The sequence below is a fragment of the Furipterus horrens genome, unplaced genomic scaffold (genome assembly GCF_987537825.1).
Source record: "Furipterus horrens unplaced genomic scaffold, mFurHor1.1.pri manual_scaffold_1, whole genome shotgun sequence".
Lineage (NCBI taxonomy): Eukaryota > Metazoa > Chordata > Mammalia > Chiroptera > Furipteridae > Furipterus > Furipterus horrens.
Genome location: NW_028327171.1, coordinates 34,094,968 through 34,121,729, shown reverse-complemented (window position 1 = coordinate 34,121,729; position 26,762 = coordinate 34,094,968). Strand labels below are relative to the sequence as shown.

Here is a 26,762-nt window from a genome sequence, read left to right as displayed (position 1 = left end):
GATAACGGTATCTGCCTTCGATGTTTTTTTGTGAAGCTTAAGGAAGATAAAGCATGAAGGTGCTTGCCACACTGTCCACTGTGAGGGGTGTGTGGTCACTGGGTGAGGTGATGATGGTTCCTGAGCTTAAGGGTCTCACTGGAGTAAGAAGTTGAAATTGATGCTTCAGAGGGAATACTCCAGAAAATAAAGAAAGGCAGCATGGGAGACAGGGTGGGAGTCAATAAGTTCTCTTGTACTCTTAGCCACTAATGACTGTGTGACCTTAAATGGGTCGCTTTACCTCTCTGGCTGTTGCTTTCTGTAGCTATGGAATGTTTGCCCTACATGATGTCAGAAAGACTGAATGACATGAGCATTGTGAATGTGCTTTAAAACCTATCGAATCTCACAAACAGTTTGATAAGATGTAATAAGTAATGGTATACCGTGGTGTTTCTCCCCTTGATTTGAAAACTCCTGTCAGCCAGTTGGGAGAACGCCCTTAATGGGAACTTCTCCGGAGAGACGTATAAACCCCCAGAGCCCAATAGCATGTCAAATAGCAGGGTGTTCTGTAAGACGCTGAATTGCTCTCTGTAGCCTTTTTTTTTTTTTTACTTTCAATATTATTTTATATTTGTTTCAGTTGTACAGCACAGTGGTTATATAATCATACTTTACAAAGTGTTTTTCTCCATACTTTTAGTACCCATACTTATCACATTATTAGTGACTGTATTCCCTGTGCTGTACTGTGCATCCTTGTGACAACTTTGTAACTGTCAATTGTACTTCTTACCTCTTTCTTGCCAACGTGACCCCCATAACACAGGAGAGGAAGCGCCTTTGGGCACGTAGGCATCTCTCTCTAAGAGCTCACCTGTGCAGTTCTGCAGCTTTCCCTGTTGGGTTCTGACACCTCCCGCTTCTGTTTGGTTCATTCATGGTTGTCTGCTTGTTGCCCCCCAGCAACAAAGGCGAGAGAAGGAGCTGCGGAAGCAGCAGGAGCGGGAGCAACGCCGGCACTACGAGGAGCAGATGCGCCGGGAGGAGGAGAGGAGGCGTGCAGAGCATGAGCAGGTACAGCTGGGACCGCGGAGCCCCGCAGATGGCCCCAGAGCACCAGCTGTCTGTGGGGTATGGGTCACCTTCTCTTAGGACTGCTCAGTTTAAGCAGATTTTTATTCTTTCTCAAGCAACTCTTCTCCCCCATTCAAGAAGTCAAATGCACAACCTTGGCAATGCCCACTCATTCAGTCTTGCTTCCTACCCAGGCCAGAGTCCCCTGACATCATGCCTTGATCTTTTGATTCTCCCAACCCTGGGTATCTACTTTGAAGGTAGCACTGAAGCATGATAAATGAGCCACGTCCTACTCTTTCATTGCTTCAGAAGAGCTTTTCTACTCAGGCAATCTCTGGTCTCTGGGACTTGGAGCCATTGATGCAGGCCCCCTCCCTTTGTTGGACTCATATTCTGATGGCACAGTAAAACTCTGCAGGGTGGTTCCGTTACAAAGACAGTGCACAATGGCACAGTTATTTTATCCCTGCTGTTTGCACAGGAGCCTCCACTCTTTGTAGCATTGTTAATTCCAGGTAGCCCATAAAGAGGGAACCTGTAATGAAAAGCTCTAAAATGTAGCTGGTTTTATTAAAACCAAATAGTTGCAGCAAAGCACTGAGCCATCCCGGTCAGCTATTGCAGGAAGCAGGCTTGTGCTTTTGACTGAATTGAAATGCTTTTGCTTCGGTGCGACATACTTTTCCTGTTTTGTGAGGAGGTGTGTGGGTATATTATTTTTCTCTCCTTCGTTCCACACTTTACTTGGCAGCTCTGTCACCTTTGAAATTACCGGTTCTTTTTTTCTCTCTTTCTCTCTCTCTTTGTGTTCCTCTGAATTCTCTGCTGCCTACCTCTCCAGGAGTACATCAGGCGACAGTTAGAGGAGGAGCAGAGACAGTTAGAGATCTTGCAGCAGCAGCTACTGCATGAACAAGCTCTACTTCTGGTAATGGGAAAGCCAAGAGCCAGCTGACATGCTCTGTGTTCATCATATGTGTGTGCGTGCGTGTGTGTGTGTGTGTGTGTGTTTGTCTTCCTCACGTGCCAGTCCAGAAAAGGAGATCCTTCAAGCCGCATGGACGCAAAAATCTCACAGACTTCCTACATTTCCTGACCCAGTTTGCTGAATCTCAGTACATTTAATATACATGTTATATATTCTTTATTAACTCTATCTGTAAGACTTTAACGTGAATCCAGCCTTATTATAACTTCTGACTTTTTTGAGACCCACTGTGTTTCTTACAGATTGACTTTTAAGGTCGTTGACAACATGCTATAATACAATCACAGGAAAATGCACCTCTTCCATAAAAACCCACTCAGCCTTGCAGTCATGTTTCATTTGCAGACTATTAGTTTTACCCTTATGATGGGAACATTTTGTGTTCCTTGCTCATGCAGCTTCCACTTGAAGTACTTTTCTATTATTATTGCAGTGCTCTCCAAATGAGATTCTTGGTATCTTTTTTTTAACTGAACTTTTTATTCAGTGGCACTGTGATATTTTTTAGCCTCTACATAAGCTTGGCATTTGTTGATCCAACTTCAGGCAATGTCTTTAGCTCCTCATTTAATTTTGTACTTAATTGTACATGTATGAATGGTTTAATTATTAAATCAGGAAGTGGATGGCTCCTTATAGGGGCTGTATACTGACCATACAAATGCTCTCATTATTGCCACTTTCCTGGTTGTAATTCATCAAGGATAAGTTACTTTGCAATGGGTAATGTTCTGCAGGGGTTTCCATTAAGGCAATAGTGTTTTCATTAAACACCACATTCTGTGTAGATATTAAGCCAACGCTGTAGCTTAGCACATCCTCATATCCTCTTGTGGTTCTGTCATTATTGAGGTTTTCTGTTATTTAGCATCACTTTTGACATCACTGCATGCTTAGCTGGTACTGGCCAGTGGTTTCTGTATGGTGACTTTGCCTTTCTTTACTGTTCTTCCCTGATCTGGACAGGAGTATAAGCGCAAACAATTAGAAGAACAGAGACAAGCAGAAAGGCTGCAGAGACAGCTAAAGCAAGAGAGAGACTACTTGGTTTCTCTTCAGCATCAACGGCAAGAGCAGAGGCCTGTGGAGAAGAAGCCACTGTACCATTACAAAGAAGGGATGAGTCCTAGTGAGAAACCAGCATGGGCCAAGGAGGTAAGTAAGCAAGCAAGTGTAACCACAGCCTGTTGGCCAGGCTATTGGCTATAATGAGTTCATCAAGTAAAAGTGGAGAATCAGACCAGTGCTATGAATCTAGAAAACAATTCATTGTAAGGTGTGCACACTTTGCTTCTTCTTCTTCTTCTTTTTGTTCTCCTTCTGTATATTTGAAAATACAGTGGGTATTTGCAAACAAAAACAAGTAGAAAAATCATATTCCTTATGGGAGTTCAAATGAGTTTGTAGCATGAGGATTTTTAGTGAATTTCCATGGAATTATATGACTAAGGACATAGGAATTCTAGGTAAAATCATTTACCATCTATACCTAGCCCCTGAAATTGATCATTAGTATTATCACTAACACTTCCTTTTCTTTGGTGGTACTAGTGGATACACAATTGGCCTCAGACTTGTGGCTGTGGTGTTCACCTCCAATGTCAGAGGTCATTTGTTTTGCAAATAGTTCCAAAGTAGTGGGCGTTGGCTCTGTGATGAGTAATTTTTAAATCTCATTAAAAACTGTTGGGATGATAGGAAAAAGGGGTGATAACCAAATGGATAAAGCAAACAAACAAAAGAATAACTCCAGCCAAGACCAACAGCTCTTCTAGGGAATCACAGAATTACCTCACGTATGTAACACCCTAGTTGTCAGTTCTGTCATTATTTGTGGCACCTAGTGATTTCCTTTATCTTCTTGTAAGCATAGCTCATCATTTAAAAGGATGTTGGCATTTCATGTTTTGTTCTCGTATCTTCAGGTATTTATAGCTAGAACTTATTTCAAGTTATCTAGACTACAATGTCCCCAAGAATCAGATTCCTTACGTAAGATCCTATTTTTATAAACATTTTCTTTTTCTTTTTCTATTCTCTTATATTTGTAGAGAAAATACTTGGAATGATGTTGTGCTAATGATAATGACAGTTGTTTAAGGGAGGAAGAAATTACAGGGTTTTTAAAATTTAAACATTATTGTACATTTATATATTGTTTAAGTCCTTTGTAATAACTATGCACTGTTTTTATAAAAGTACTTTTTTCTTTTAAAACGTAAAAAGCTAACTTTGTAGAAAAAAGTCATTTGATTCACTGCAAAGGACATTTTTTATCATTTTCCCTCCGAGTCCGTAAATATGATCTGCATTTACCTATGTCTGTAACAGCTGCGTCATTCTCTTAGATCAGTAATTCAACTGTGTGGTCCTGCTCCCAGGTACAGCACCAACCCCTTAATAAGCTGCCTGTTCTTCCAGCTAAGCAGAATCACTATGCTATTAAACAGCAGTTGACGTGTGTCCTGACTGGCAGAGATGTGCCACCTCCTTTCACTGCTAAATCATTTTCTAGCCAGGCCAATTTGAAACCTTCAGCTAAGCCAGACTCACAGCTCCTGATTATAGCTGGTGTTCAGAAGAGTGAAAAACTAGTCTCTACTAAGCTAATGCCAGTAGCCCCTGCAGAAATTAATGATTCCAGATCGAGAGTCCTGTTTGACCATCACTCAGGGGAGAAAGATGGACTAGCTTGTCCTATTAGACTTGCTCTTGAAGAACAACTGAAGTCCCAGGAAGCCTCAATGACCATAGTGAGATCTCCAGAGCCATCTTGCTCACAAGGATGTAGCCCAACTCCAGAGTTAGGGTCTAAGGTCATTTGTATGTCCTCTCCCAACATCTTCAAAGTGGTAAGTCCCCAGTTGTCCATTAATGCAATCAAGAAGTGCCTTAGAGAATCATATGGACCTCGGGGTAGGAGAAGGATGAATTCATGCATCCTTACAAGTACCTGACCTCCTCTAAGAAGTGCTACATCACTAAATGACCTCTCCCTTGCTGCATGACTACCTGGCTTTCGGTGTTCCCAGGCCCAAACATGAGATTAGGGCAGGGACACCTGCAGATCCCATTGGAAAAGACCGTAATTCCTTGCAAAGCATCCCAGAATCCCTTCTTTCTCCTGTACAGCTCCCTTGTGCACAAATGTACCCAAAATGGGGGGAAAGCCTGGAGAAGTTCCCATGTCCTTCCTTCCGCCTCACCTGGCATGATCTGATTTGAACTTAACCACTTTGACTTCATTCTTGTCTAGTTACTATTTGTCCTCATGACTTAAGTCCTGGACTATCCTCTCTATTCAGAAATAGTTTACAGTTCCCGAGCTTTCAGAAGCCAAGGCATTCCTGGGAACAAATCTTTGCAGACATCATCGAGGCAGTTTTCTAGAATTCCTAGTGTCCCTGTGCTTCCTAGCCAGGCTCCTAGCAGTAAGTGGAACATGGCAGTTGGGCATGCAGACACCATGGCTATGTCATCAAGCACTCCCCACATGACGTTCCCTGGCCATCAGAAGTCTGGGCCACCTCTGGGCAGTGGCATCTTCCAAGGTCCCTGGCTACTCTCACAGCTGGTGCTCTTCCTTTGGGCTTCATGTACTTCTAGACATGTGGAAACATTCTTTGGGGATTTCATATTTAGTCCTATCCTCCTGCATGTGGTTAACATAATCCAGCTTTCAACTAACCATCAGTCTGTTCACGAGCCAGTTCCCAAGTCTTAGGGTGGGCGTTCATATGTTAGAAGAAAGATGCAGCATTTAGATGGTAAAATGAGTGACAAGTGTAAATTTGGGATTCAAACAATTGGTGTATTACACAAATAAGAATAAATAATTGTCTGCCTTGGTTTGATTCATGGTTATTTTAACATCCATTTCTCAAAATGAGGATAAAAATGAGCGTGAGGATCCTTATCTTCTTAATCTTTTCATGTCATTCATCAGCAATGCACAAATTTTTCTTCCAGAGCGTTATTTACAGATCTTTTCTTATAGTAGGGAGGTCAACAACCTGGATTAAACTGCCTTTTGAAGGTAGAATAAAAGGTACCATTTTCTTTTTCAGATGTACCCCTGGCATGATATAAATTTGATAATATCCTCATCAGGAAGGAGTGGGCAACTGTACCCATGACGCTGTGACACAGTCTCCTGTGACCCGGGTCTGGGCTTTTTGCCCTGTGTCCCATTGAAGTTACCACCCAGTCGTCTTCTACCCACTGCAGCTTCCTCTGATCGCGCCAGTGTTAGTTTTCTAACGCAACTCCATACCTGCCCATCAAGATGGTGTTTTCCTCTTTGATTACTTTTCCATCCACTTCTCTCCCTTATTCCAAATTGGCATTTTGTCCTTAAAATGCAATATTGTTATACTGCTTCCTTCTCTGTGTTTTTGTTGTTCCATCTTGTGAAACGTAAGTCATCACTGCATTTCTCATCACCTTTTTCATTAACTTGTTGGATGCGGTAAGAAGAAATGAAAATGCTTGATCAGTTGCAAATCTTGTTGAGCTCTTTCATCTCTTTTTTGACTGAGTATCTGTCTATCCTGAAAGTCACACTGACTTGGACTCTCAGATTTCAGCCAGAAAGAAACATTAATGTGTCTATTAGAAGGAGGGGGGTTATTCTCACCCCTTTCAAATTCTCTGCCATTTGTGGATTGGGATGGAAGTCAGATTTGTCCTATGAAAACATCAGTATGATATTCTGTTTAACACCAACCAAGCTTGAAGGTCTTTTTTCTAACTGCCACTTTTTGAATTATGAAGTTTTTCTTTTCTTATAATGGAACAGACTCCTTTCCTTAAAATTGTATGTGATTGTCTGGACCTGACAGTAACTGTGTGTGCCTTTCTACACCACCTCCATCCTTTTCTTTCCTTTCTTTTCCTTTTCTCTTCTCTTCTTTTTTCCTTTCTTGTCTTTTCTCTTCTTTTCTTTTCTTTTTTCTTTTCCTTTCCTTTCCCTTCCCTTCTCTTCCCTTCCCTCCCCTTCTTTCTTTTCTTCAACATGTGGCAATGAAAGAATGCTCTGTCAACATGAGTATTACATGAAACTGTATTTTAATTCTTATAACACTGTGTCATGTTCTCTCTCTATGATGCATGACAGTCATCTGTCCATGGTTTTACAATATTTGGCAACTAATGGGCCAGGATATCTCTTTATGTCCCTTCAGTTCACTGGACTTTGAAATCCATGTACATAAGAACTCCTTCTCCACTGTTTTTTTCTGCTCTACTCTGATGTACTATTTCCTTTATATGAGTTATTTTATATATGAGATTCCTAAATTGCCATTTCAAGAGTTAATAGTTCTGCTCCCATCTTTTCTCAGTCTCAGCTTATCTCTCTTAAGATTTAGCTTGAGAGAGACCTAGAAGGAAGCAGTAAGAAGTTTGAGTTCAGACTTCCTTGCTGTGTGATGTGGGACAAACCTCGTAGACTTCTTGAAGCGCAGCTCCCCACCTGTACTTGCCTTGCAGTCGGGAGGATCCTAGGCAGTCATGGCTTTGAGTGTACATTGAAACTACAGGCACTGTAGACATGCAAATGAAATGTAATATTCAATTTATTTACATTTTGTTCCCAAGGCCATTGTCACCCACAAGGAACATGTGTTCTTTTCTCTGTTGTGCCTGGTTTTGTTTTCATGTGAGCAGTTTACAAGCATCTCTCATATCCTGTACCCACCCTTCCTAGATACAGATGTATACATCTCCATTTCCTGTCTCAGTTTAAGGTTTACCTCATTATTTTTAAGTTATGATCTTCATTCATATGAGGATCTCTATTTTCCTCTGGAATCATTGGTTAGGATTTTCCTCAGAAAAGTAGATCAGGCCTTTATCTTCAACAAGACTGCATTTTAAGCACTTCATATGAATTGAGTCTTCCCTGTCATCAGAGGTGCCTCATGGAAGAGATATCCCCAATCTTACTCAGCAACTACCTACCCATGTGATTTTGCTAAAGGACAAGATGATTCAACTCTTTATGTGGCCAATAAGCACAGGGTCAAAGTATCTAATGAGCACTTATAAGTTATTTGCTGACTTCCCTCTCTTTCTCCAGCATTGCAGGTAAGGACAAAAATTCACACTGTTTTGTTCAGTTGGAATAAAAAGGAATTCCCGTAAGATTGTGTCCAATTCACCACATAGTAGCTCTTCAGTAAAGCTTTCTAAGACCTTCATAGACCCCACAGGCTCTACATCATATAAAAAATTATTAAAATGCACCCATATGACATAATAAGTATATTTTGCTGTCAACATCTTTTAAATTACTTCTGTAATTTAGTTTGGAAATTCTGTTAGCAGATATTCTTTATTGCTGAGCGAGACATTATAAGCTATAAATTGTTTTCAAGTACACAAAGCAATTTCACAATTGACATGAATATGTTTCCTTTTATATGTTTAAGTATATTTTATTTCTTTAGAAAAATTTTTTGAAATTGTGCAATCAACAAATTTAATTTCAGGTCTTCTGTATTTATGTAGCTTTTATATATCTCAGAGGCTTAGACATCACTCCTATAGTACCCAAGTGGACAAGGTAGCTCTGTTGAGCAGAATTTTATTTCTGAGACCACAGTTATTTTTTTCTTTCTCCCTGTAAGGCTATAATAAGTAGTATAGCATTTCTGCAGAAGTGATTCAAACTTCTCCAAAGTTATTTTAGTTTTAATGTTAAAACAATTCTTTTAATAAGAAAAAAATTGCTTTTATATTATAATTGATGTCTCTCCTAATCTTGTTCTCTATATTCATTGGTAATCCCTTCAACTATGAAATCCTTTGTGGCAGATTTCTTTTGTTTGTGGTCTGATACTACTAGAACACTTTTTGAGTGGTACTTCTGGTATTTTACATCTTCGTGGCAACAGGAGATTAGAGCAGAAGCTCAGCTAATAGATTTTTTGGAGTGCTGCACAAGGCAAGTTGGAACATGTCTTTATTATACCCCAGATTTCAATCACATATATCCTTATTCAGTGGGGGTGGGGTGAGTAGGAGACACTTTCTTCTTTTTCCTCACATACCTATTTCTCGTTCAGTTAGTAGACATGAGACGTGATGAATCAGGAGATGGGTCTTGATCCAGTCTCAAAATAATCAGAAGGGCCTGCTCCTGCATACACTGCTCAGCTTCTCCTCTGTGGGAAACCATTAGTAGGGTGTTTGATTTAATATCTTTCCTCTAATACTTTTGCTGCCTCTTTGGTGCAAAAGCTGTGGGCAGCATTCTCTTCCTCAGTACCTTAGGACAAGGTTTTCTTAAGGCGAAGTGGGTAGCCAGATGCCTCCTGTTACACCCTTCTCATAGGTTGTCAAATTTCTTTGGACAAACCCCAACCCAGGAAATTTTATCACTCTGGACCCATTCTGGCATAATTTTCAGTGTAACAGGAGATTATTTATACCATATACTTTAGAATGGCACAGACTGCAACACTAATGGTAGGATTTAGTATGTAAACTAATTGATACAGGGCATAGGAAGAATTACTAGAAGCACATTTAGCAATATCTACACATGACTAACCACACCCATTAACTACCTGTGAAAATCAGCACCCCATTCTCTGCTCTGTTCATTTCTGATGGCAGCTTTAGGGCCTGTGTGACTTGTGATCCTGTTAGAGGCAAAGATGCTTTCTTTGCTAGAGCCTGTAGCTGGCAATTGCCAAAAGAATTCTTTGCCTCAAAAATGGTCTTTTTGCTCAAGATGGAATCTTCGGAGGAAGATTGTTGACTTTACTGTTTTTAGTGTGCTTCTTCTAAATGTGTGCTTAAAACTATCTGAGGATACTTTACAGTTTAATAATAATAATAATAATAATAATAATAATAAGTATTCACTCCCTGAATATATTTGGTCGCTGAATGTCAGGTAACAAGTGGTTATACTTTGGAACAGCCAGGTATTTATCTGAAACTATATCTGCATCTCCCGGATTCCTGAGTTCAGACAGCCATCGTTTGGATGCTGGGAGTTCAGATAATGAGGGATGCTTGGACACGCGAGTTATCTAATACTGATCTTCCCTGGAAATAATATTTGACTAATTCTAGTGGTCTGGAAATAGTCACCTTCTTTTCACAGGATCTAGGATTTGGAAAAGCAGTACATTCCATGCTTTGGTCTCAGTTTACTTAACGTTATCTTTGGAGACTTTCTCTTTTTGGTAACCTTATCTCAAAGCTGGCTGCATTCTTTGCTTTCGCTCAGTGCAATAGCCGAATAATTATTGCAGTTGTAATACTTTGCGCACACACATGCACAAGTATATATGTGCTGGTTTATATTGCTGGCTTTTTCCAGGTAATCCTATTTGGTATGTGGTAAGCTTCTCGGACATGGAATTTCAAAACCGAAGTCAACTGGATGTCAATTGTATGTATCGTGCACAGCCTTAGTGGGGGAAGAGAGCTTAAAATTACCCCTGAGGAGAGGTAGGAGGGCAGTTTTCTATTCTGTAGCATATCTTATGTTAAAATGTTTGCATTTGAAAGTTTAAAAAAAAAGTCTTATTCTATACATGAGACTGAGTCTGCCTCTTCTAGGAAGATTCAAAATGGGGTACGGAGGATGAGAAAGAATAACTTTTAAAATTTTTATTTCAAATTGGGTAGCAAAATGAATCAAGACTCTTAATTGCTACATACAAATATATCTTGAGGATGTGCATGTGGGTTCCATGACAGGCTTTTATAGTACTTAGACAGCGAGTCAGCAGAAGAGAGTTATCTGGTGGGTTTGAAAAGTACAGCTGTCAAATTGACCCTAAAGAAACAAAGGAGAAATGTCTGGAATATGAAGCTTTCAGAGACGTTTCAGAAGAAGGAACTGTGGGGATTCAGAACAAGCCCACCCCGAGGTGTTCCTAAATTGTACACAGATTACTTTGAGCCAAAGGCAATTTTAGCTTCAGTCTCAAGCGAAACTTCTGCCCCTCCCTGAACTACCTAGAAGAGCCTTGCCCATAATGAGATTATCTCCAACCTATCTATGGGGCAGAGCAAACTTCTTTCTACTAAATGTTTATTCTTATTATCCTGCAACAACCCTTAGAAGTCCTCAAGGTGCATCACCTCCTCCCTTGTTTGGGGTGTGTTATTCACCTCAATGCCCCTTTTTATCTCTGAACCTCTCGTGCATGTGGGGTCTCTTGACTCATGCATGCAGGGTTCCCATTCATATCTGTGTGTTAAATCTGGTTAGTTTCTCTTGCTTAAAAAGACACGAAATGGATCTGAAAGAAAAGTTCCAGACCTCTTAAAGTTATTGAAGATTTTAAATCATGTTTTGCAGTGTGCCTCTTGTTTATCTAAATTTTCTTTTTAAATTGCCCTCTGTGACAGTCTATATCTGCTGCAAATAAGTGCAAAGGGTGACTTTTCCCAGTTAGAAGCACATTCCTGGTTCCGTGAGCCTTCCCTGTGAAACACATGATTAGCTATCTGCTTGGGGCTGAGAGAGGCTCCACAAGAACGAGAATGACAAGGACACGGCCAGAGACTAGAGAGGGTGGTCATGGGGAGAGAAGAGGAGGACAAGCAAGAATGAAGGCCGTGTGTGGAGAAATGGGGAGGAGGAGGGCAAGAGGGAAACAGAAGAATCCAAGCTGGAAATGGAAAGAATGAGAAGGGGTCATGTATTTTAGGGCGCAGGGAGAGACAACTGAGAAGAAAGGGCCTTAAAGGAAGAAAAGGAAAATGATAGAGGTAGACTAGTCATGCTCATTCAGCGAGCCACCTGGGACACCCACTTGTCAGTCAGTAGGGAATGGGAAGAAATGGAGGGTTAGTGTGCTCAGCTTGATTCCCTTGTCAGCCCTCCAGTGTTCTTCCCCTTTCTGTTGTCCCATGAGTTAACTCAGAGCAATGTTTGGTTTTCCCACATCATCTTAATGCCTGCCTGCCATAGTTCCCTTTGTTGCCCTCCCTGACCCAAGATACTATCCCAATCAATGCCAGATGAACTCCTAAGCAGCTCCCAAATTCTTCACTAACTAGAACTGCATGAGATAAAGGGTAAGGGAAGAGTGATGGCTTAAGTATTCTGTGTGTTTTTCATGCTAGAATTTATTCTAACAAAGAACTTTTTCACAAATTCCTGGTGCAGAGCAGACATGGAGTTTGGCTCCTTAAAAACGAATTGATCAGATGGACAGAAAAATGGCTGTGCAAGGGACTACAGAAAATCCTTACTTGGAAATAAATCAGCTTCTAGCCATCTTTCCATTGAAACCTCTCTCTCTGTCTCTCTCTCTAGGTAGAAGAACGGTCCAGGCTCAACCGGCAAAGTTCACCTGCCATGCCTCACAAGGTTGCCAACAGGATATCTGACCCCAACCTGCCCCCGAGGTCGGAGTCCTTCAGTATCAGTGGGGTTCAGCCTGCTCGGACCCCCCCTATGCTCAGACCAGTTGATCCACAGGTACATCCTCCCCTTTGTTCCATCAGGCATTTCAGCTGGGTGACAGATAAAGCTACTGAAAACCCAGAACACTGTAACATGGATTCAGGCGTAGAACTAATCAAATGTTGGCCTTTAGTATAGAATCTGTAATAATATACGAGGGCTAAATCTGAAAGATTGAGGAAGGTGTGAGAAAGAAAAAAAGCACCATCCTTTGAGCCAACCACAAAGTTACTTCTTGGTAAATCAACCCCTCTGGAAAACCATAAAAGTTTCTGTGAGGTGAGAACAAACATCCTTATAGTTTTAATTACCCAAATAAAGTTCATATAGCCCTTTGATATTTGTACACTATTATATTATCTTGTGTTCCTTGGGGTTTGGGTGTGATCCTGAAACTGGAATGGCTACCTGTGGTTCGGCAAGCCCTTTAGGTGATTGTAATGCACTGTAAAGTTTTGTAAGCTGTATGAAGAAGAAAAAAGGTTACTCCACTTTTAGAAAAAGAGGAAGTTTCTGAAAGTTTTAGAGGACTTTTAAAATTATGTATTACAAGAAATGAAATATGATGTGAGATAAAGATACAATTTCATGAAAAATAAGGGTAATGCATCTGCTTTTGCCCAAATGTCTTCAGTGTCTTCCAGGCATCCACCTGAATTAACACTTGCACCAAGTTATCTTGAGATCATCTTTGAAATATGTAATGCTAATTGAACTGGAGTTTAAAAGAGTAGTGCTGAAAGCAAGGATTCTTGGTCTTAAGTCTATCTTTAGCATGTGAGGTCCAAGATTTTTCGGTCCCAGCCAGCTGAGCACCTCTTGCCCTTGGTTGTTTTTATTTACATATAATTCTCCCATGCCTGACCTTTCACAGGATGATTTTTATAGGAACTTCTCCTTTAACACACAAACTTCCTCTTTGAAAATCCCTAACTTTGACCTTTTCAGGTCCTTTTGCTCTGGAAAAGGGGAGAGGGGGAGAAAAATTGATGAAACTTTATGAAAGTGATAAGGAAATGAAAATATAGGTATCCTGTGGTAGCTCATTGGATTAGCACTTTTCAGAGGTTTTTGTTTTTGTTATTGCTTTGACTCTTTTAAGTAGTTTGTGTTTTGTGCTACATATTTTTAAAATATACTTTGTTTTAATATCACTTAATATATTTAGTGATATTTATTAACATTCATATAAATTTGGTTCCAGTTTTATTCTAGTTGAAGCATAACATTCAACTGAACTAGACTGTGAGGATTTTCTGTGAACTATATATAATAACATTTTAGATTTCAGATTAAAGACCTCACAAGCAAGAGGCACAGGTCCTGGCTTACGGAGGGAGGCTGGGAAAATGCCCCCCAGCAGCCCAGGCACTGAGATTTCAGAAGAAAGAGGGTCTGATAGGTCCTTTGCCTAAAGCAAATATTAAACAAGTGTTCGCTAAGTTATCAATTGAATTTAGAAAGTGTTCTAGGTGTTTCCTTGGCCAAGTTTTTTTGAACACCACCAAATGCTAGGTGGATGGCTAGGTTCAGAGATACAGTGTCAGACGTACCTTTGCAATGGAGGAAAAGACAAGCTTGTATAGCATTCACAATGAAGTGTGAGGAGTGTTAATGGTGAAGGACTCTGAAATCTAGATTTTTTTTTTCTAATCCTCACCTGAGGACATGATTATTGATCTTTAAAGAGAGGAAGGTGGGGGGGGGGGGCGGGGAGAAAGAGAGAGAAACATCAATGGGTTGCCTCCTGTATGTGCCCTGACCAGGGATCGAACCTGCAACCTAAGTATGTGCCCTGACCGGGAATCCAACTCGCAGCCTTTTGGTGTATGGGAAGATACTCCAACCAACTGAGCCACCTGGTCAGGGCTGAAATCTAGATTTTAATAATTTGTCTTGAAAAGCCCGATTTCCACCAAAAGACTGCATGTCTTTCCTGCATGAAATATATCACCACATGCCAAATCGTGAGACTTACAACTAAAAAAATGTCCTGGAGTTAAGGGGTATATAATATCATAGGTGGTAAGTGCCCATTGATCACAAAGCAGGATAGCATAGTAATTAGGTGTACCCTGGGAGCACGTGTGGGTTCCAACCCAGGTTTTGGCACATATTAGCTATGAGATCTAGGGTGTTACTTAACCTCTCTGCACCTTACATTCTCCCATGGAAAATGGAGAAAATAATTGTGTCAACCTCGTGGTGGATTTAGTGAGCTCATAAGAAGCAAGGCATCCAGAGCAATTCTTGTTTGACAGAGCAATAGCACTCTAAGTCAAGGTCAAAGATTTTAAAGACTGACATTTCTAATTAGAAGAGAAGTACTTATAAATGTATTGCTGGTCAATATGTACTCGCTAAAAATTGTTAATATTACTGTTACCACACTTATTTCACTGGTTTCTTAGCAAGTGTATCATTTAACTTTTGGCCCAGAACCCTGGTTCAACCCTACACGTAGCTCTAAATGGAAGATTTTGAAGAGCTATTAAAGGTATACTGTAGACAGCTGTGATGGGCTTTATGTACTCCAGTTCTTGTGCCCTAAAAGTTTATTTTCTCTTTTCACTGAGTGAGATACTAGCTTGTCTGTTTTTTCTTCTAATTATCCTGCTCTGATGTTGGTTTGATACTTAGATACCACATCTGGTAGCAGTAAAATCCCAGGGACCTGCCTTGACCGCCTCCCAGTCAGTACATGAGCAGCCCACCAAGGGCCTCTCCGGGTTTCAGGAGGCGCTGAACGTGACCTCTCACCGCGTTGAGATGCCGCGTCAGAACTCAGATCCCACCTCGGAAAACCCTCCTCTCCCTACTCGCATTGAGAAGTTTGACAGAAGCTCTTGGTTACGACAGGAAGAAGACATTCCACCAAAGGTAACATTGCTGGGGTGTTCTTATTGTCATCATCATCTTCATCATCATCGTTGATGATGATCATTATTATTATTATCCCTATTCCAGACTTTTCATAATAATGGACATTATACCAAAGCACTGTCCCTTGTCATGTCTGTTTTGCTCGCTCCTGATTCCCAGGCTGTGACTTGAATAGTCATTTAGCATTTCTGACCTCAGTTTTCTACGAAGAAACAGAGGCTCAGGTTGAGTGAATGACTTGGAAGCATATAGCCTATATCCAGGATTAGAACTCTCAATCTTAAATATGCCAAGCTATATTTTTTTACTATCCATATTATGAAAAAGAATAATGGATATTTTAATTGGTGACTGAATCTATTATACATATGGACAAATTTAAACTTTCAGATAAAAACTAGAAAATTTCTTGATTCCTATCCTTAAGAACACAAGTGAAACCAGATTTCCGGTGGTCAGAAAATAGTATTGCTCCCAGAATATTTTAATTAGCCCCATTTAAGGAAAGCTCTTTCTAGGCCAGGTCTTAGTTTAATTCTAACTTTAATTCATTCCTGAGGATAAAAGTGTAGGGTAAAATGACCAGGCATCCCACACTGGACAGAACAATCCTGAGTTTGGTTTCTCTTGTCTTGTGCATACAAAAGTTGCTAAAGTTGCTACTCATTCCATGAAACGTGGCCATGCATCTTACTGCAGACAGTCGGGAAGTATTTCAAAATAGTGGAGATATTTTTGCATTAGATTCTTCCCTTTTCAGGATTTCCCCTTTCTCCTGAACTCAGCATAAGAGCAATGATAAATGGGATAGTCCACAGTTTCCAGTGATCAGTGTCATTGTTAATTCCAGAAAAAATATATAAAACAATAATAAAAATAAATAATGCCGCATGATTGCAAATATTTTTCCTCATCTTCCTCTCAAAAGGATATTATAATAGGATTTCCATTATTTTGAAAATGAAAGGAGCTGATGATGGCTTCTTGTCCATGTTCTTCTCTTTGGAAGTGGAGATGCCATCAGAAAAGGTTATTTAGGGAGCAAACTTTAATATGGAAAACAGGATGCAGAGAGGAGCAGACACAAGAGCCAGGGAAGCTCAGAATGGATGTGACTGGTCCACTCTAAAAGCATGCACACACACATTTGTAACTCTGGGAGAACAATTTAGATCGATACAGAGATTTCTGGTTTTAATAATTCAGTATACTCTTCCTTCTCTGCAACTCTTGAAGTTTACAAAATGATAAAATGAAAACAGTAGTCATAATATTTAATTGGAGCAGATGGGAGCACTGATTTGGTCATTTTGCTTCAAATCACTAACTCATCTTTCTAAATCTTTATCTTAAAGTACATTTTAATAACTAACAAAATGTATATTAATGTTAATATCATTTAATACATTCATAATATTAAAACAAAGCACATTTAAAAAATATCTAGTACAAAACACAAAACCACTTTAAAAGAGACGTTTCCTCTCTCAAAAAAAGGAAGAAAATCTGAAGCCCCTGATGAATGTTTAACCCACGTAGCTGTCACATGTACGTTTCCATTTCCTGGTCACTTCCATAAAGTGAATGTTCCCTCTGCTCTCCCCTCATGTTGCACTCCTTTAATACGCTCACCATATTTGATTTCATTAAAAAATGTTTCATAAAAGAAGGCATACTTCAATTCTACCACGGGCCCTTACCAGATTAACTGATGATAACACACATTTTCCTGGAGTACCTCACAGTCCAGTCGGTACTCATTCTTTTTGGAGACCCTTCCGGGATTTTCAGTGGTAAGCCTGTTTTGTATCATGTTTGCAGATTTGCCTTTCAAAGCACAGTGTTTTGGGGTTTGTTTTAATTAATAATTGCCAGTTGATGAGGAAGTGGAAACATGCAGACCTACTGCAATGGTTTCTCTGAGCTCATTGACATGTGGCTTATGTCCCAAGTTCTAGCCTGATAACCCTAGTTTCCCACCAGATTTCATAATTTCCTTACCTGCCTATCAGTTGTGACATTAGCTAAAAATGAAACTCAATTTATAATTTCCAGTGACCAGGTGAGTTTATGGTACCCTAAAAAATTTTCTGATATCCACCACTCTTACCCAAAAGAAGAAACTCAATGAATGAAAATAAATGACCTTGGTCTCTTTTTAAATGTTTTTTTTTTTTTTTTTAATTCAAGACCCTACTCCTTAATGGTTGCTGAAGGTGCCTCAATGGCTTTTGGTTGATTTTATTGAGGGAGTTAAATTGTTCTTTGAGAAATGAAAGATGTTTCTTCCCTGTTTCTGATCATTGCTGTAACTCCTGGCAAATCTTTTGAAAGCAGTGGGCTGCTTTTCAGGCAGAAGCTCATGGAAGTTATTTTTTGGAAAATATTTCTGAATTCTACTTTTCTTTCAGGTGCCTCAAAGAACAACTTCTATATCCCCAGCATTAGCCAGAAAGAACTCCCCTGGAAATGGTAGTGCTCTGGGACCCCGACTAGGATCTCAGCCCATCAGAGCAAGGTAAAGGAGAGAGATGGTTAAGGTGAAGGAGGAAGCTCCCGCCCACCATTGTCATTGTTGCTTTCCTCAAGAATGTCTGTGTCCTTTTTGTGCTTCAGAGGCATATTGACTGGGCACTGGACTGTGAACTTCGCTGGGCCAGAGCACAGTCCTTTTATTTTTTTCAATACCTTTCACATAATTCAGGGTACAGTGGGGAGGCTCCTGAATGAATTAATGAGTGAATGAATGCATCGATGAATAAATGAATGAATGAGTCAATGCAAAAGCCAATCAGGGGTGCCTTGCCTGTCTTAAAAATTGGAGAGTAAAATTGCACATCTGATTATAGTATCCCAAACCATCACTTCAGAGACCATTTTATGGAGTCAAGAGAATAAAATGGCCTGGTATGAGGTCATTTGTAACATCAGGTCAAGAAGTGTGCCCTGGGAACCACTGAGACACTGGGAAGTAATTGCCAAAGAAATGCAGTAGTAACCAGCTGCAGAGCTTCCCTAAACCTGGCAAATTACAGTAGGATTAGCTCTTATGCAGAAATCCTCCCCTCGGCATTATGGAGCATCACGGAAATACAGTTATGCTTCCACTGGTACTCCATGCTCTCCGAGAATTTTCCATCCATGATGTGTAATCCTGCAGTCAGGAAGTTGCATCCACCTACTGGTTGGTGTAGAGATCTCAAGAGAAGCTGGAAAGTAAACAGTATCTTGACAGTATCTGAGCAGATTTCATGTGGTAACAGATGCTGTTGGCTGCTATAGTTCTTAAGCTTCCCTCAGATTTTTCATGATGAATACACCCCGTTTTAGAACCAACTGAAATAGCAAATGGCCTCTGCTGAGACTATAAATAGGATGAGCTTGGACAGCCTGTTTTATTCTTCTTCATTGTGTTCATAATAAGAGAAGACTCTCTGTTGCTAGTGAGAAAGAGAGACTAGGTGATTATTTGTACATATCTTTAAAACATGGGATGCTTTTTATCATAAAACTCTAAATTTCCTCTTCGTATGAAAAGCCTTAAGAAGGGATCAGTCCATAAATTAGATGAAACTGTACTGAGAACATGAATCCCTTTAGGGCAAAGAAGCTAAGCCATTCTCAATGGAGTTACCAATTGCAGGAAGCTCTGAATGAGCCATTTTTGTCCATAGACTAGTGAGATTCGGGCTGAGCTGGAGAAGCAGCGCTTAGGAAACCTGGGCTGTACTGTAACCAGAGAGCCAGCCTGAACTTCCTCAATTGGCCCGTTCAGCAGCTAGAAGCCCCAATTATCACTGCTGCCTCTCCTTTGAACTTTGCCCTGAGGCTGTGTTCACTGAGTCAGTTGCTTAGAATTTTAGTTGCTGTAGATCAAGCGTCATTTCAACTTTAAGTCTTTTTCTCCTTCTATCAACCAAAAAGAAAGAGAAGTATTATTATGTAGTCAAATTAAAAGCAGCTCTTTGAAAATACCATATGATATCACCTAATACAGGAAATTAAAGAGCAACACAAACGAACGAACTAAATAGAACAAAGAGTAGAATAGTAGTCAGTAGGGGGGAGGGGGAGGGAGAGAAGGGGGATAAGTAAGGGAAGGGTTTAGTCAAGGAACGTGTATAAATGACTCATGGACATGGACAACGGGGAGGGATATGATTGTGGGAGAAGGGATGGGCTGGGTGGGGGGAGCAATGGGGGAAAAATGGGACAACTGTAATTGAAAAACCAAAAAATAAAAGAAATTATATATATAAAAAAAAAGGCAGCTCTTTGTTCCCCCTGTAGTGTTATTTTAATGATGTCAGGGCCTAAGATAGTAGTTCATAGTCAGTGGCTTGCAAAACAGGCACTTTTCCCTCAGAACCACTTAAATATTGTACTTTGTGCAAAGAATGCAGACTTTGTGAGATAGCTAATATTTTTTCTGCTTACAGAGGCGGTAGGGAGGGAAGGAGCTAAGAGATAATAATTACATTGAAAGTCAGAGGGATTACGGAGGACAGGGAGAATGGAGAATCCCCATCTTTGCCACATGAACAATTCTACAAACACACCTGTTTCTAGCTATCACATGTCTCCAAGTGACCAACATTTAAACTCTGAATCAGACTTTGCAACTCTGGACTGGCTTGCATTTTTAAAAGCTTGGGGATTTGGTTTATTGTGATAGAGAGATCTTTAGTTCATCTTTGCTGCATAACAAAATACCCTAAAACTTAGTGGCCTGAAATAATAACAACTTACTATTTCTCGTGATTTTATGGGTTTGCCAAGCAGTTGTTTTGGTCTCACTTGAGCTCACTCTTGCAGCTGCACTGAACTGCTGAGTCAGCTGCACCTCCATGTGTCCTTTCATCCTGGGCCTCTTTACTGTTTGCCTGTCTCTGTCCAAGAAGAGGGCCCTGGTGCACGAGTGCTTTCTGAGACTTCGCTTTTATCGTCTTTGCTGATATCCCATTGGCCTGCACAGGTCACATGGTGAAGCCCTGAGTCAGTGTATAAAGGTCATGAACACTGGAAGATGTGGTCACTGGGTCAATTACTGTAATACAGAGACCCTCCTACATTATGATGGTCCAAATGAGGTCTTCAGAGTGCTTTTTGTACTATTTGTCAGACAGCTGCCCACCCATAAAACCATAAAAAGGGCAGCTTTTAAATAATTCATCCTTTATGCTTCTAAGCTATCCTTGCACTTGGTCAATATTCCTTTTTGTCCTCCCTTCCTTTTCCTTGAAATGACTCTCAAGGGAAACTAGAAAACTAGCACATTAAGAATGGATCCCAAGAAAGATCACACATGTAATAAGGGACAAGTTGGGTATGCTTTGTTATCATTATTTTTATTTCATTTGCTAAAGTCAGCCAGTGTATATTGAGGACTCACTGTGTGAAAGGCAGTATGTTACCATGGGACCAAGTGATTCAACCAAGGCTGCCTGACCCTGGGACCCATGGGTCAAAGGATACAGTATACCTGCTGCTCTTTGAAACTACAGGTATTTGTAGGAGCAAAACTCTATTTCTTGAGTCTCCAAGTCACCACTTGGAGAAGAGCCAAAAGGAGAGCAGTTCTACCTGTGTATATTTTAACGTGATTAAGAAATAAAGCACTTTTGTGTTAAACCAGTGAAGGAAAAGAGGCAGAGCCTAGTGGTTAAGTTCAGTTTTTGCTTCCTGAATTCAATACTAATGAACTCCAGTTGCTAGGTGCAAGACCTTACGTAGTACCTGCAGAATGAGTGATATTTTTTGATAATTTGGGAAACAGTATGTCTTAATCAGTAAACTACTTAGAGTCCTGAATGGAAGGAAGACTCTCAAGTTAAAATGGGCATATACAAGCATGTACCTGTAACATGAAGAAAACCAAAACTTTACCATTTTCAGTAGTCTTCCTTCTCCCAGGAAAACACTGCCTGTTATGTCACTCTTCCTCTGTCTGCACATGCCACACAAATCACAAAGAGCCCTACAGAAAACATGTTTTTAAATAGATACAGTATGGAGGAGGTACAGCTGTGCTTGCGTCAACTGGTCAAGAAAATGTCATTGTGCCACCCCTGTGGATCCTTGCCTTCCGCTTGGTTTTGGTGACTTAATATTTGTTTCTTTACTCATTAAACACTCTGGAGTACCTATATATGCAGAGGACTTTTCAATGTGAGTGTGCATCACAGATGTTAACTAATTTAAACCATATGTCAACTCTTTGAAGCAGTGACTAAATCAGCTGCATTTTGTAGATGCAGAAACTGAGATGAGCACAGGTAAATGACCCAACGTGACAAGATTAGTAAGTGACAGAGCCAACATTTGAAACCTGGTAGTGTTGCACCAAAGCCCTCACTCTTAAGCAGCATGCCTTGCTGATCTGTTGGGAGTGAATGCAACGTCGTTGCTGCCTCGTTTCCCCAAGAGAAAGGGGATCATGGTCTGTTGACCGACATGGCACCATTTTGCCTCCAGCTTGCTCACTGTGTAATTTTGTGAGTCTGTTAACAACTCGTCTGAATCTTATGGTTATTGATCCTCTTCTTGTGATATTCATTCACTACCTTTGTTTTTCTTTCTTTCTTTTTATTGTTTTTCTATTACAGTTGTTCCATTTCTTTCCCCATTGCTCTCCCCTACTCTACCCCCCCACCCCCCACCCCAGTCAGTCCCCACCCCGCTGTCCATGCCCATGTCCTTGACTAGACCTTTTCCTTCTTTCTCCTTTTAAAGGTTGTTGTCCCGTGGGACCTACTTCTACCCCCAACAGTTCCCTACACTAGCTGGAACTAGTATCATCAACTACTTTTAACTGTTCCCTTCCTCCATGGCTAAAGTCTGGGCGAAAACACCATCAGCATGACCCCGTGAACTGTCCCCTGCCCTTCCTTCTTGAGTGTGTGCAGCTGGGCCTTCCTCAGGCTGCAAGTTCAAAGGGCCGTTCTCAGATGCTCGCTGGAATCCCAAACGCTTTATGTTGTCAAAGTGATGAGTTAAGTCTAAATCAGGATTTGATTTGCTCATTTTTTAAAAAGCTGTTTTAAAAAATTCCAGGCACTTTAATATTTAACTTGACTCATATGTCCTCTTAAAGAAAATTAAAATTTGATTAAACAAGTACATTCTGAATATGAAAAGATTTAAATTAAGCCTGGAACTCCCAGTCAAAACCCAATAACTAAATGCTTAATTTCAAAAAATAATTCTCTGTCCTCTCCCAAACCTGTCTTCTTAAGTCTCCTTTATCCTCATTGGTTGTGTCATCAAAAGAACAAAGTAAAATGAATTTTGGCAGTCAGCCAGTTAATTATAGACTTGGCCCACTTTGTAATCCTAATTTTATGTTTTGACTTTTCATATGATTCAAGTAAATGGAACAATTGCCACATTTTTCGTTTTCTTGCATATTTTATAGACAAAGCAGCATTGTCTGTGGGATGGCAAATGTCTGAACTGAAAGTTAGCATTTAAAGAAAGCTATGTGAACGTTTTCAAGTTTTTACACATTTAGATCAGAGTAGGCTCAGTTAGTATGTGAACAAGAGAAATCTGTTCTTTCATGGAATTCTTCTGAAACTGATCTCCTCTGAGGCCAGACCATATAATACTACATAATAAGGAAGAGAAAAACGTGAACAGTGTGACTTTTTTTCTTTCAAAATATTCATACTTTACAAAAAAATAAGATAGGCATTTTAAAGTTTTTCCTATTTCTGTGTGTGGTCACTTAGAAATGAAATACTTCTTTCAGTCTTCAGCACCAAAAATAGCAACACTGTTGAGATCAGCACCAGAGCAGGCTAGCTCCAGTGGGATGACTTGTGCTAATGAGGCCCAGGTCAGGGACTTAAAGCCCATGGGAACCAGTTAGCCTCAGGGAGAAAAAGGTTCTGAGTCCTTTCAGACACATGCTCATCCCAGCTGGTTCTGCTAATGTCTACACCCCTTTTATGCTAGGACAGCCCTGGCTCAGGCCTTATCATCAGATGTGACAGCAGTGTCCTACCTGGTCCGCCTGCCTGTCTCCTGGCCTGTCATTGATAAGCCGCTCCTGGGAGACCCATGTTCTCTGCAAGGCTTTATAGGCCATTGCTGCATAAGCCTCCCATTTCTTCTGATGACCACTCTCCCGGGTTTCTTAACACAGACTTTGGGATTTCACCAGGCTGGTACCCCCTCTCCACCAATAAGCCCTAGGAGTACCCCAGACCCTGTGTCTTTGCTTAGGCTGTTCCCCCAACCCTCCTGCTCACCCCTCCAAGGCCCAATCAAGTCCTCTGTCCTTTCTGACACCACCTTGCCTGCTCTAGGCTGCATACATTGTCCCTAAGCTCCAACAATATTTAGAGACTTTCACACACAGTATAGAGTTTTGCCTTGTTCTATTATTTCCACGACACATACTCATCTCTTAGATTGTGTTGTAACTTGACTGTCTGCCCTGTGACCTCTGCTCCCCTCCATCCCTCATACTGATCCAATGAGTCTCATAAAGTAGGTGCTTAATAAAAAGGTTTTGGTTAAATGGTCAAAGAAGTACTACATGAAAGCTGATGGCTAGATCCTACTACCACTCCACAGCCACAAGGGGAAAAAACTTAGAGCTTACAGCCATACTTCTCTCAATAGATATTTTTTAAATACAAAGAACACTACATTACCATTCCACAGAATGGGAGCAACTACCAAGAAGCCTTATTATTCCCATCACCTTTAATCTGCAATACAGTTGGTTAGCAATGCAATATTTAGAAAAAAATATTTTATACTTCATTAATAATACATAAATACTTCCTGATCACTGCTGTTTAATAAAAGAAGACAATGGGAATAATTTGTTATTTGGAAATTAAAGATGATGGAACTGTTTTTTTATGAAAAATGAAAAAATTTAGATGTAGGATATTTCAGAAGTACAATAGTCCCTCACTATATCGCGGTTCACTTATCACGGCCTCACTGTATCGCGGGATTTTTTAAAATATTATATTTAATTATTTACTGCGGATTTTTTGCTATATCGTGGGATATTGCGGTACTGTATACATATGTTGTTAAAGTTACGTAGGTTTAAGAGTAGAATAAATGTAAGGTTCTTACTTCGCAGGGGGTTCTAGAACGTAATACCCGCGATAAGTGAGGGACTACTGTATTATGCATTTAGCATTTTAGATATTCTTCAAGTCTAGGTCATTTCCAGTATGTATTCAAACCTATTTCAGTCTATTAGATTCTAACAGTTTTTATAGAAATAGTTACTATACAAAGGAGTGCCATAAAAATATTAAGAATTTTTTAAGTTTTCCTGAAGTTTACCAACAACCGCATCTGTAGTCAATTTTACTGTTATGTCAACTTAGCAACCCCTTTACTATAATAACTTAAAAGATAAATTTGTCATAAATTTTACATTTATATGATCAAAATTAATAAATTATGAGGACATATTTATTTTTACATATAATGTTTTCCAGGGCCATCAGCCATGTTTTCCAATAACCCAATATTTAAGAATTTTTATGACTCAATCAAATATTTTTTGGCAGATACATTACTACAAAGCAAGGTTCTTGTGTTTTTAAAAAGGTATTATTTGGTTTAGTTCCTGTTCTAAGGGTGCTAGGTTTCTAGTAGACTAATCTGCAAGTGCGTCAAGGTGGGGAGCCCATATTATTTTCATACTATGTGTGAAACATCTGACACTCAACATAGGACAGAGTTCCCAGTATGCATATGATAAACTCTTGAAATGAACGGAGCAAAACGAAAGCATAAAATTACATTTTAACATGATATCTTGCTGCATTAAAATCTGCACTGTTAGCAGAGATGGAAGTGTTGTTTGCAGAACTGAAGACACTGAAAATATGAAAGGGGCCAATGTGACATGATTCCTTTTAGCAGTGGGATGGCAGTAGATTTGAGCTTTGAGTCACAGGTCACTGTATTATCTATGCCCAGCATTACATTAAAAAATAAAAATGAAAATGTCTGTGAGTTATAAACTATAGCAGTTGCCTCCCAGCACCACGGCTTAGATGTCTCCTCTTCTGGTCTCACTTCCATGGTCACCAAAGGTGGCCCAGAAGGCCCTGCTCTGTGTCCCCGTAGTGCTCTGTGCTCAATACAGGCCGCACGTGAATGAAAGTGTTTCTGCGTGTCCGGCTAAGCTGGCAGAGGGCATGGCAGTGTCTTGCTCACTACCACATCTCAAATGCCTGACTGAGTGTGTGGTAAAGACCAACAGAGTAAGTGGATAAATACCACAATTTGGGGAACAGGAACAGTATGAAGACAAATAATACAGAACGATTTTATTAAAAAATAAGGCTAGTAGCCTGCCAACAAACTAATTTGTTCTTGAATTAGCACTTAATAATAATCATCTGAAAACACACCTCCGTTTAATAATAGCCAAACTATATAAAGACCTCCTCCAAGAAATTAAAAATGCAGATACACCACTAGGTATACAAGCAAAGAATTTGATTAGGCAATTTGCTGAAGAGGAATTATAAATGGCAAATAAATGGGAGTAAAAATTAATGTATCTCAGTAGTAATATTTTAAACTGCATTAAACAACAGGATACAAAATTTTTTACAAATTACCAAACTGCTCATAATGAAGCTTGTGATGAGAATTCATGAGATGGACCATCCTATACAGTGCAGTAAAAACTGGTAATACCTTTGTACCTTAACATACAAATGTGCACACACATAATCCCAGTTCATGCCCTTTCACCCAAGAATTGCAGTTTCAGGAAAGAGAGATGTGATTGGATATTTTTATGCATGCAGTTAGCTGTTTTTGGTGTAATGTGATACAGCAGTGTCTTCGAAGCATGTTAATGTCTTAACAATACAGGAGTGGTTAAACTAATTCATCTATTTACTGGACTACTATGCAGCCATTTTTTATTATATTTTTTCCCCATTACTATTTAGTCCCCTTATACCCTCTTCCCCTGGCAATCACCACGTGTTGTCCATGAGTCCTTTTTCCTCTTTGCTCAATCCCTGCACCCCTTCACCTCCCCTCCCCACCCCCTTAGCTGTCATCCTGCTCTCCATCTACGAGTCTGGCTCTGTTTTCCTTGTTACTTCAGTTTGTTCATAAGATTTCACATATGAGTGAAATCATAGGGTATTTGTCTTTCTCCGACTGGTTTATTTCACTTACCATAATGTTCTCCAGGTCCATCCATAATGTCGCAAAGGCTAAAATTTTTCTTTCTTTTTTATGGCCAAGTAGTATTCTATTGTGTAAATGTCCCATGGTTGTTTTATCCACTCATCTACTGATGGACACTTGAGCTGCTTCCATATCTTGGCAGTTATAAATAATGTTGCAGTGAACATAGGGGTGCTTATGTTCTTTTGAATT

General features: G+C 40.0%; 1 protein-coding gene across 7 annotated transcripts in view; it reads left to right on the top strand.

The window, feature by feature from the left end:
• Window positions 1–26,762, top strand: part of TNIK (TRAF2 and NCK interacting kinase) — a 342,270-nt gene that overhangs the window by 266,761 nt on the left and 48,747 nt on the right. For 4 of the 7 annotated variants that reach the window (XM_090273859.1, XM_090273835.1, XM_090273850.1 and 1 more), the window contains exons 13-18: window positions 952–1,062; window positions 1,907–1,993; window positions 3,020–3,208; window positions 12,342–12,506; window positions 15,132–15,371; window positions 17,786–17,892. In XM_090273859.1, coding sequence (XP_090129985.1) covers window positions 952–1,062; window positions 1,907–1,993; window positions 3,020–3,208; window positions 12,342–12,506; window positions 15,132–15,371; window positions 17,786–17,892 — 899 coding nt within the window. The remainder of the gene's footprint in view (window positions 1–951; window positions 1,063–1,906; window positions 1,994–3,019; window positions 3,209–12,341; window positions 12,507–15,131; window positions 15,372–17,785; window positions 17,893–26,762) is intronic. The other 3 variants (XM_090273875.1, XM_090273868.1, XM_090273843.1) reach the window with 1 other exon arrangement.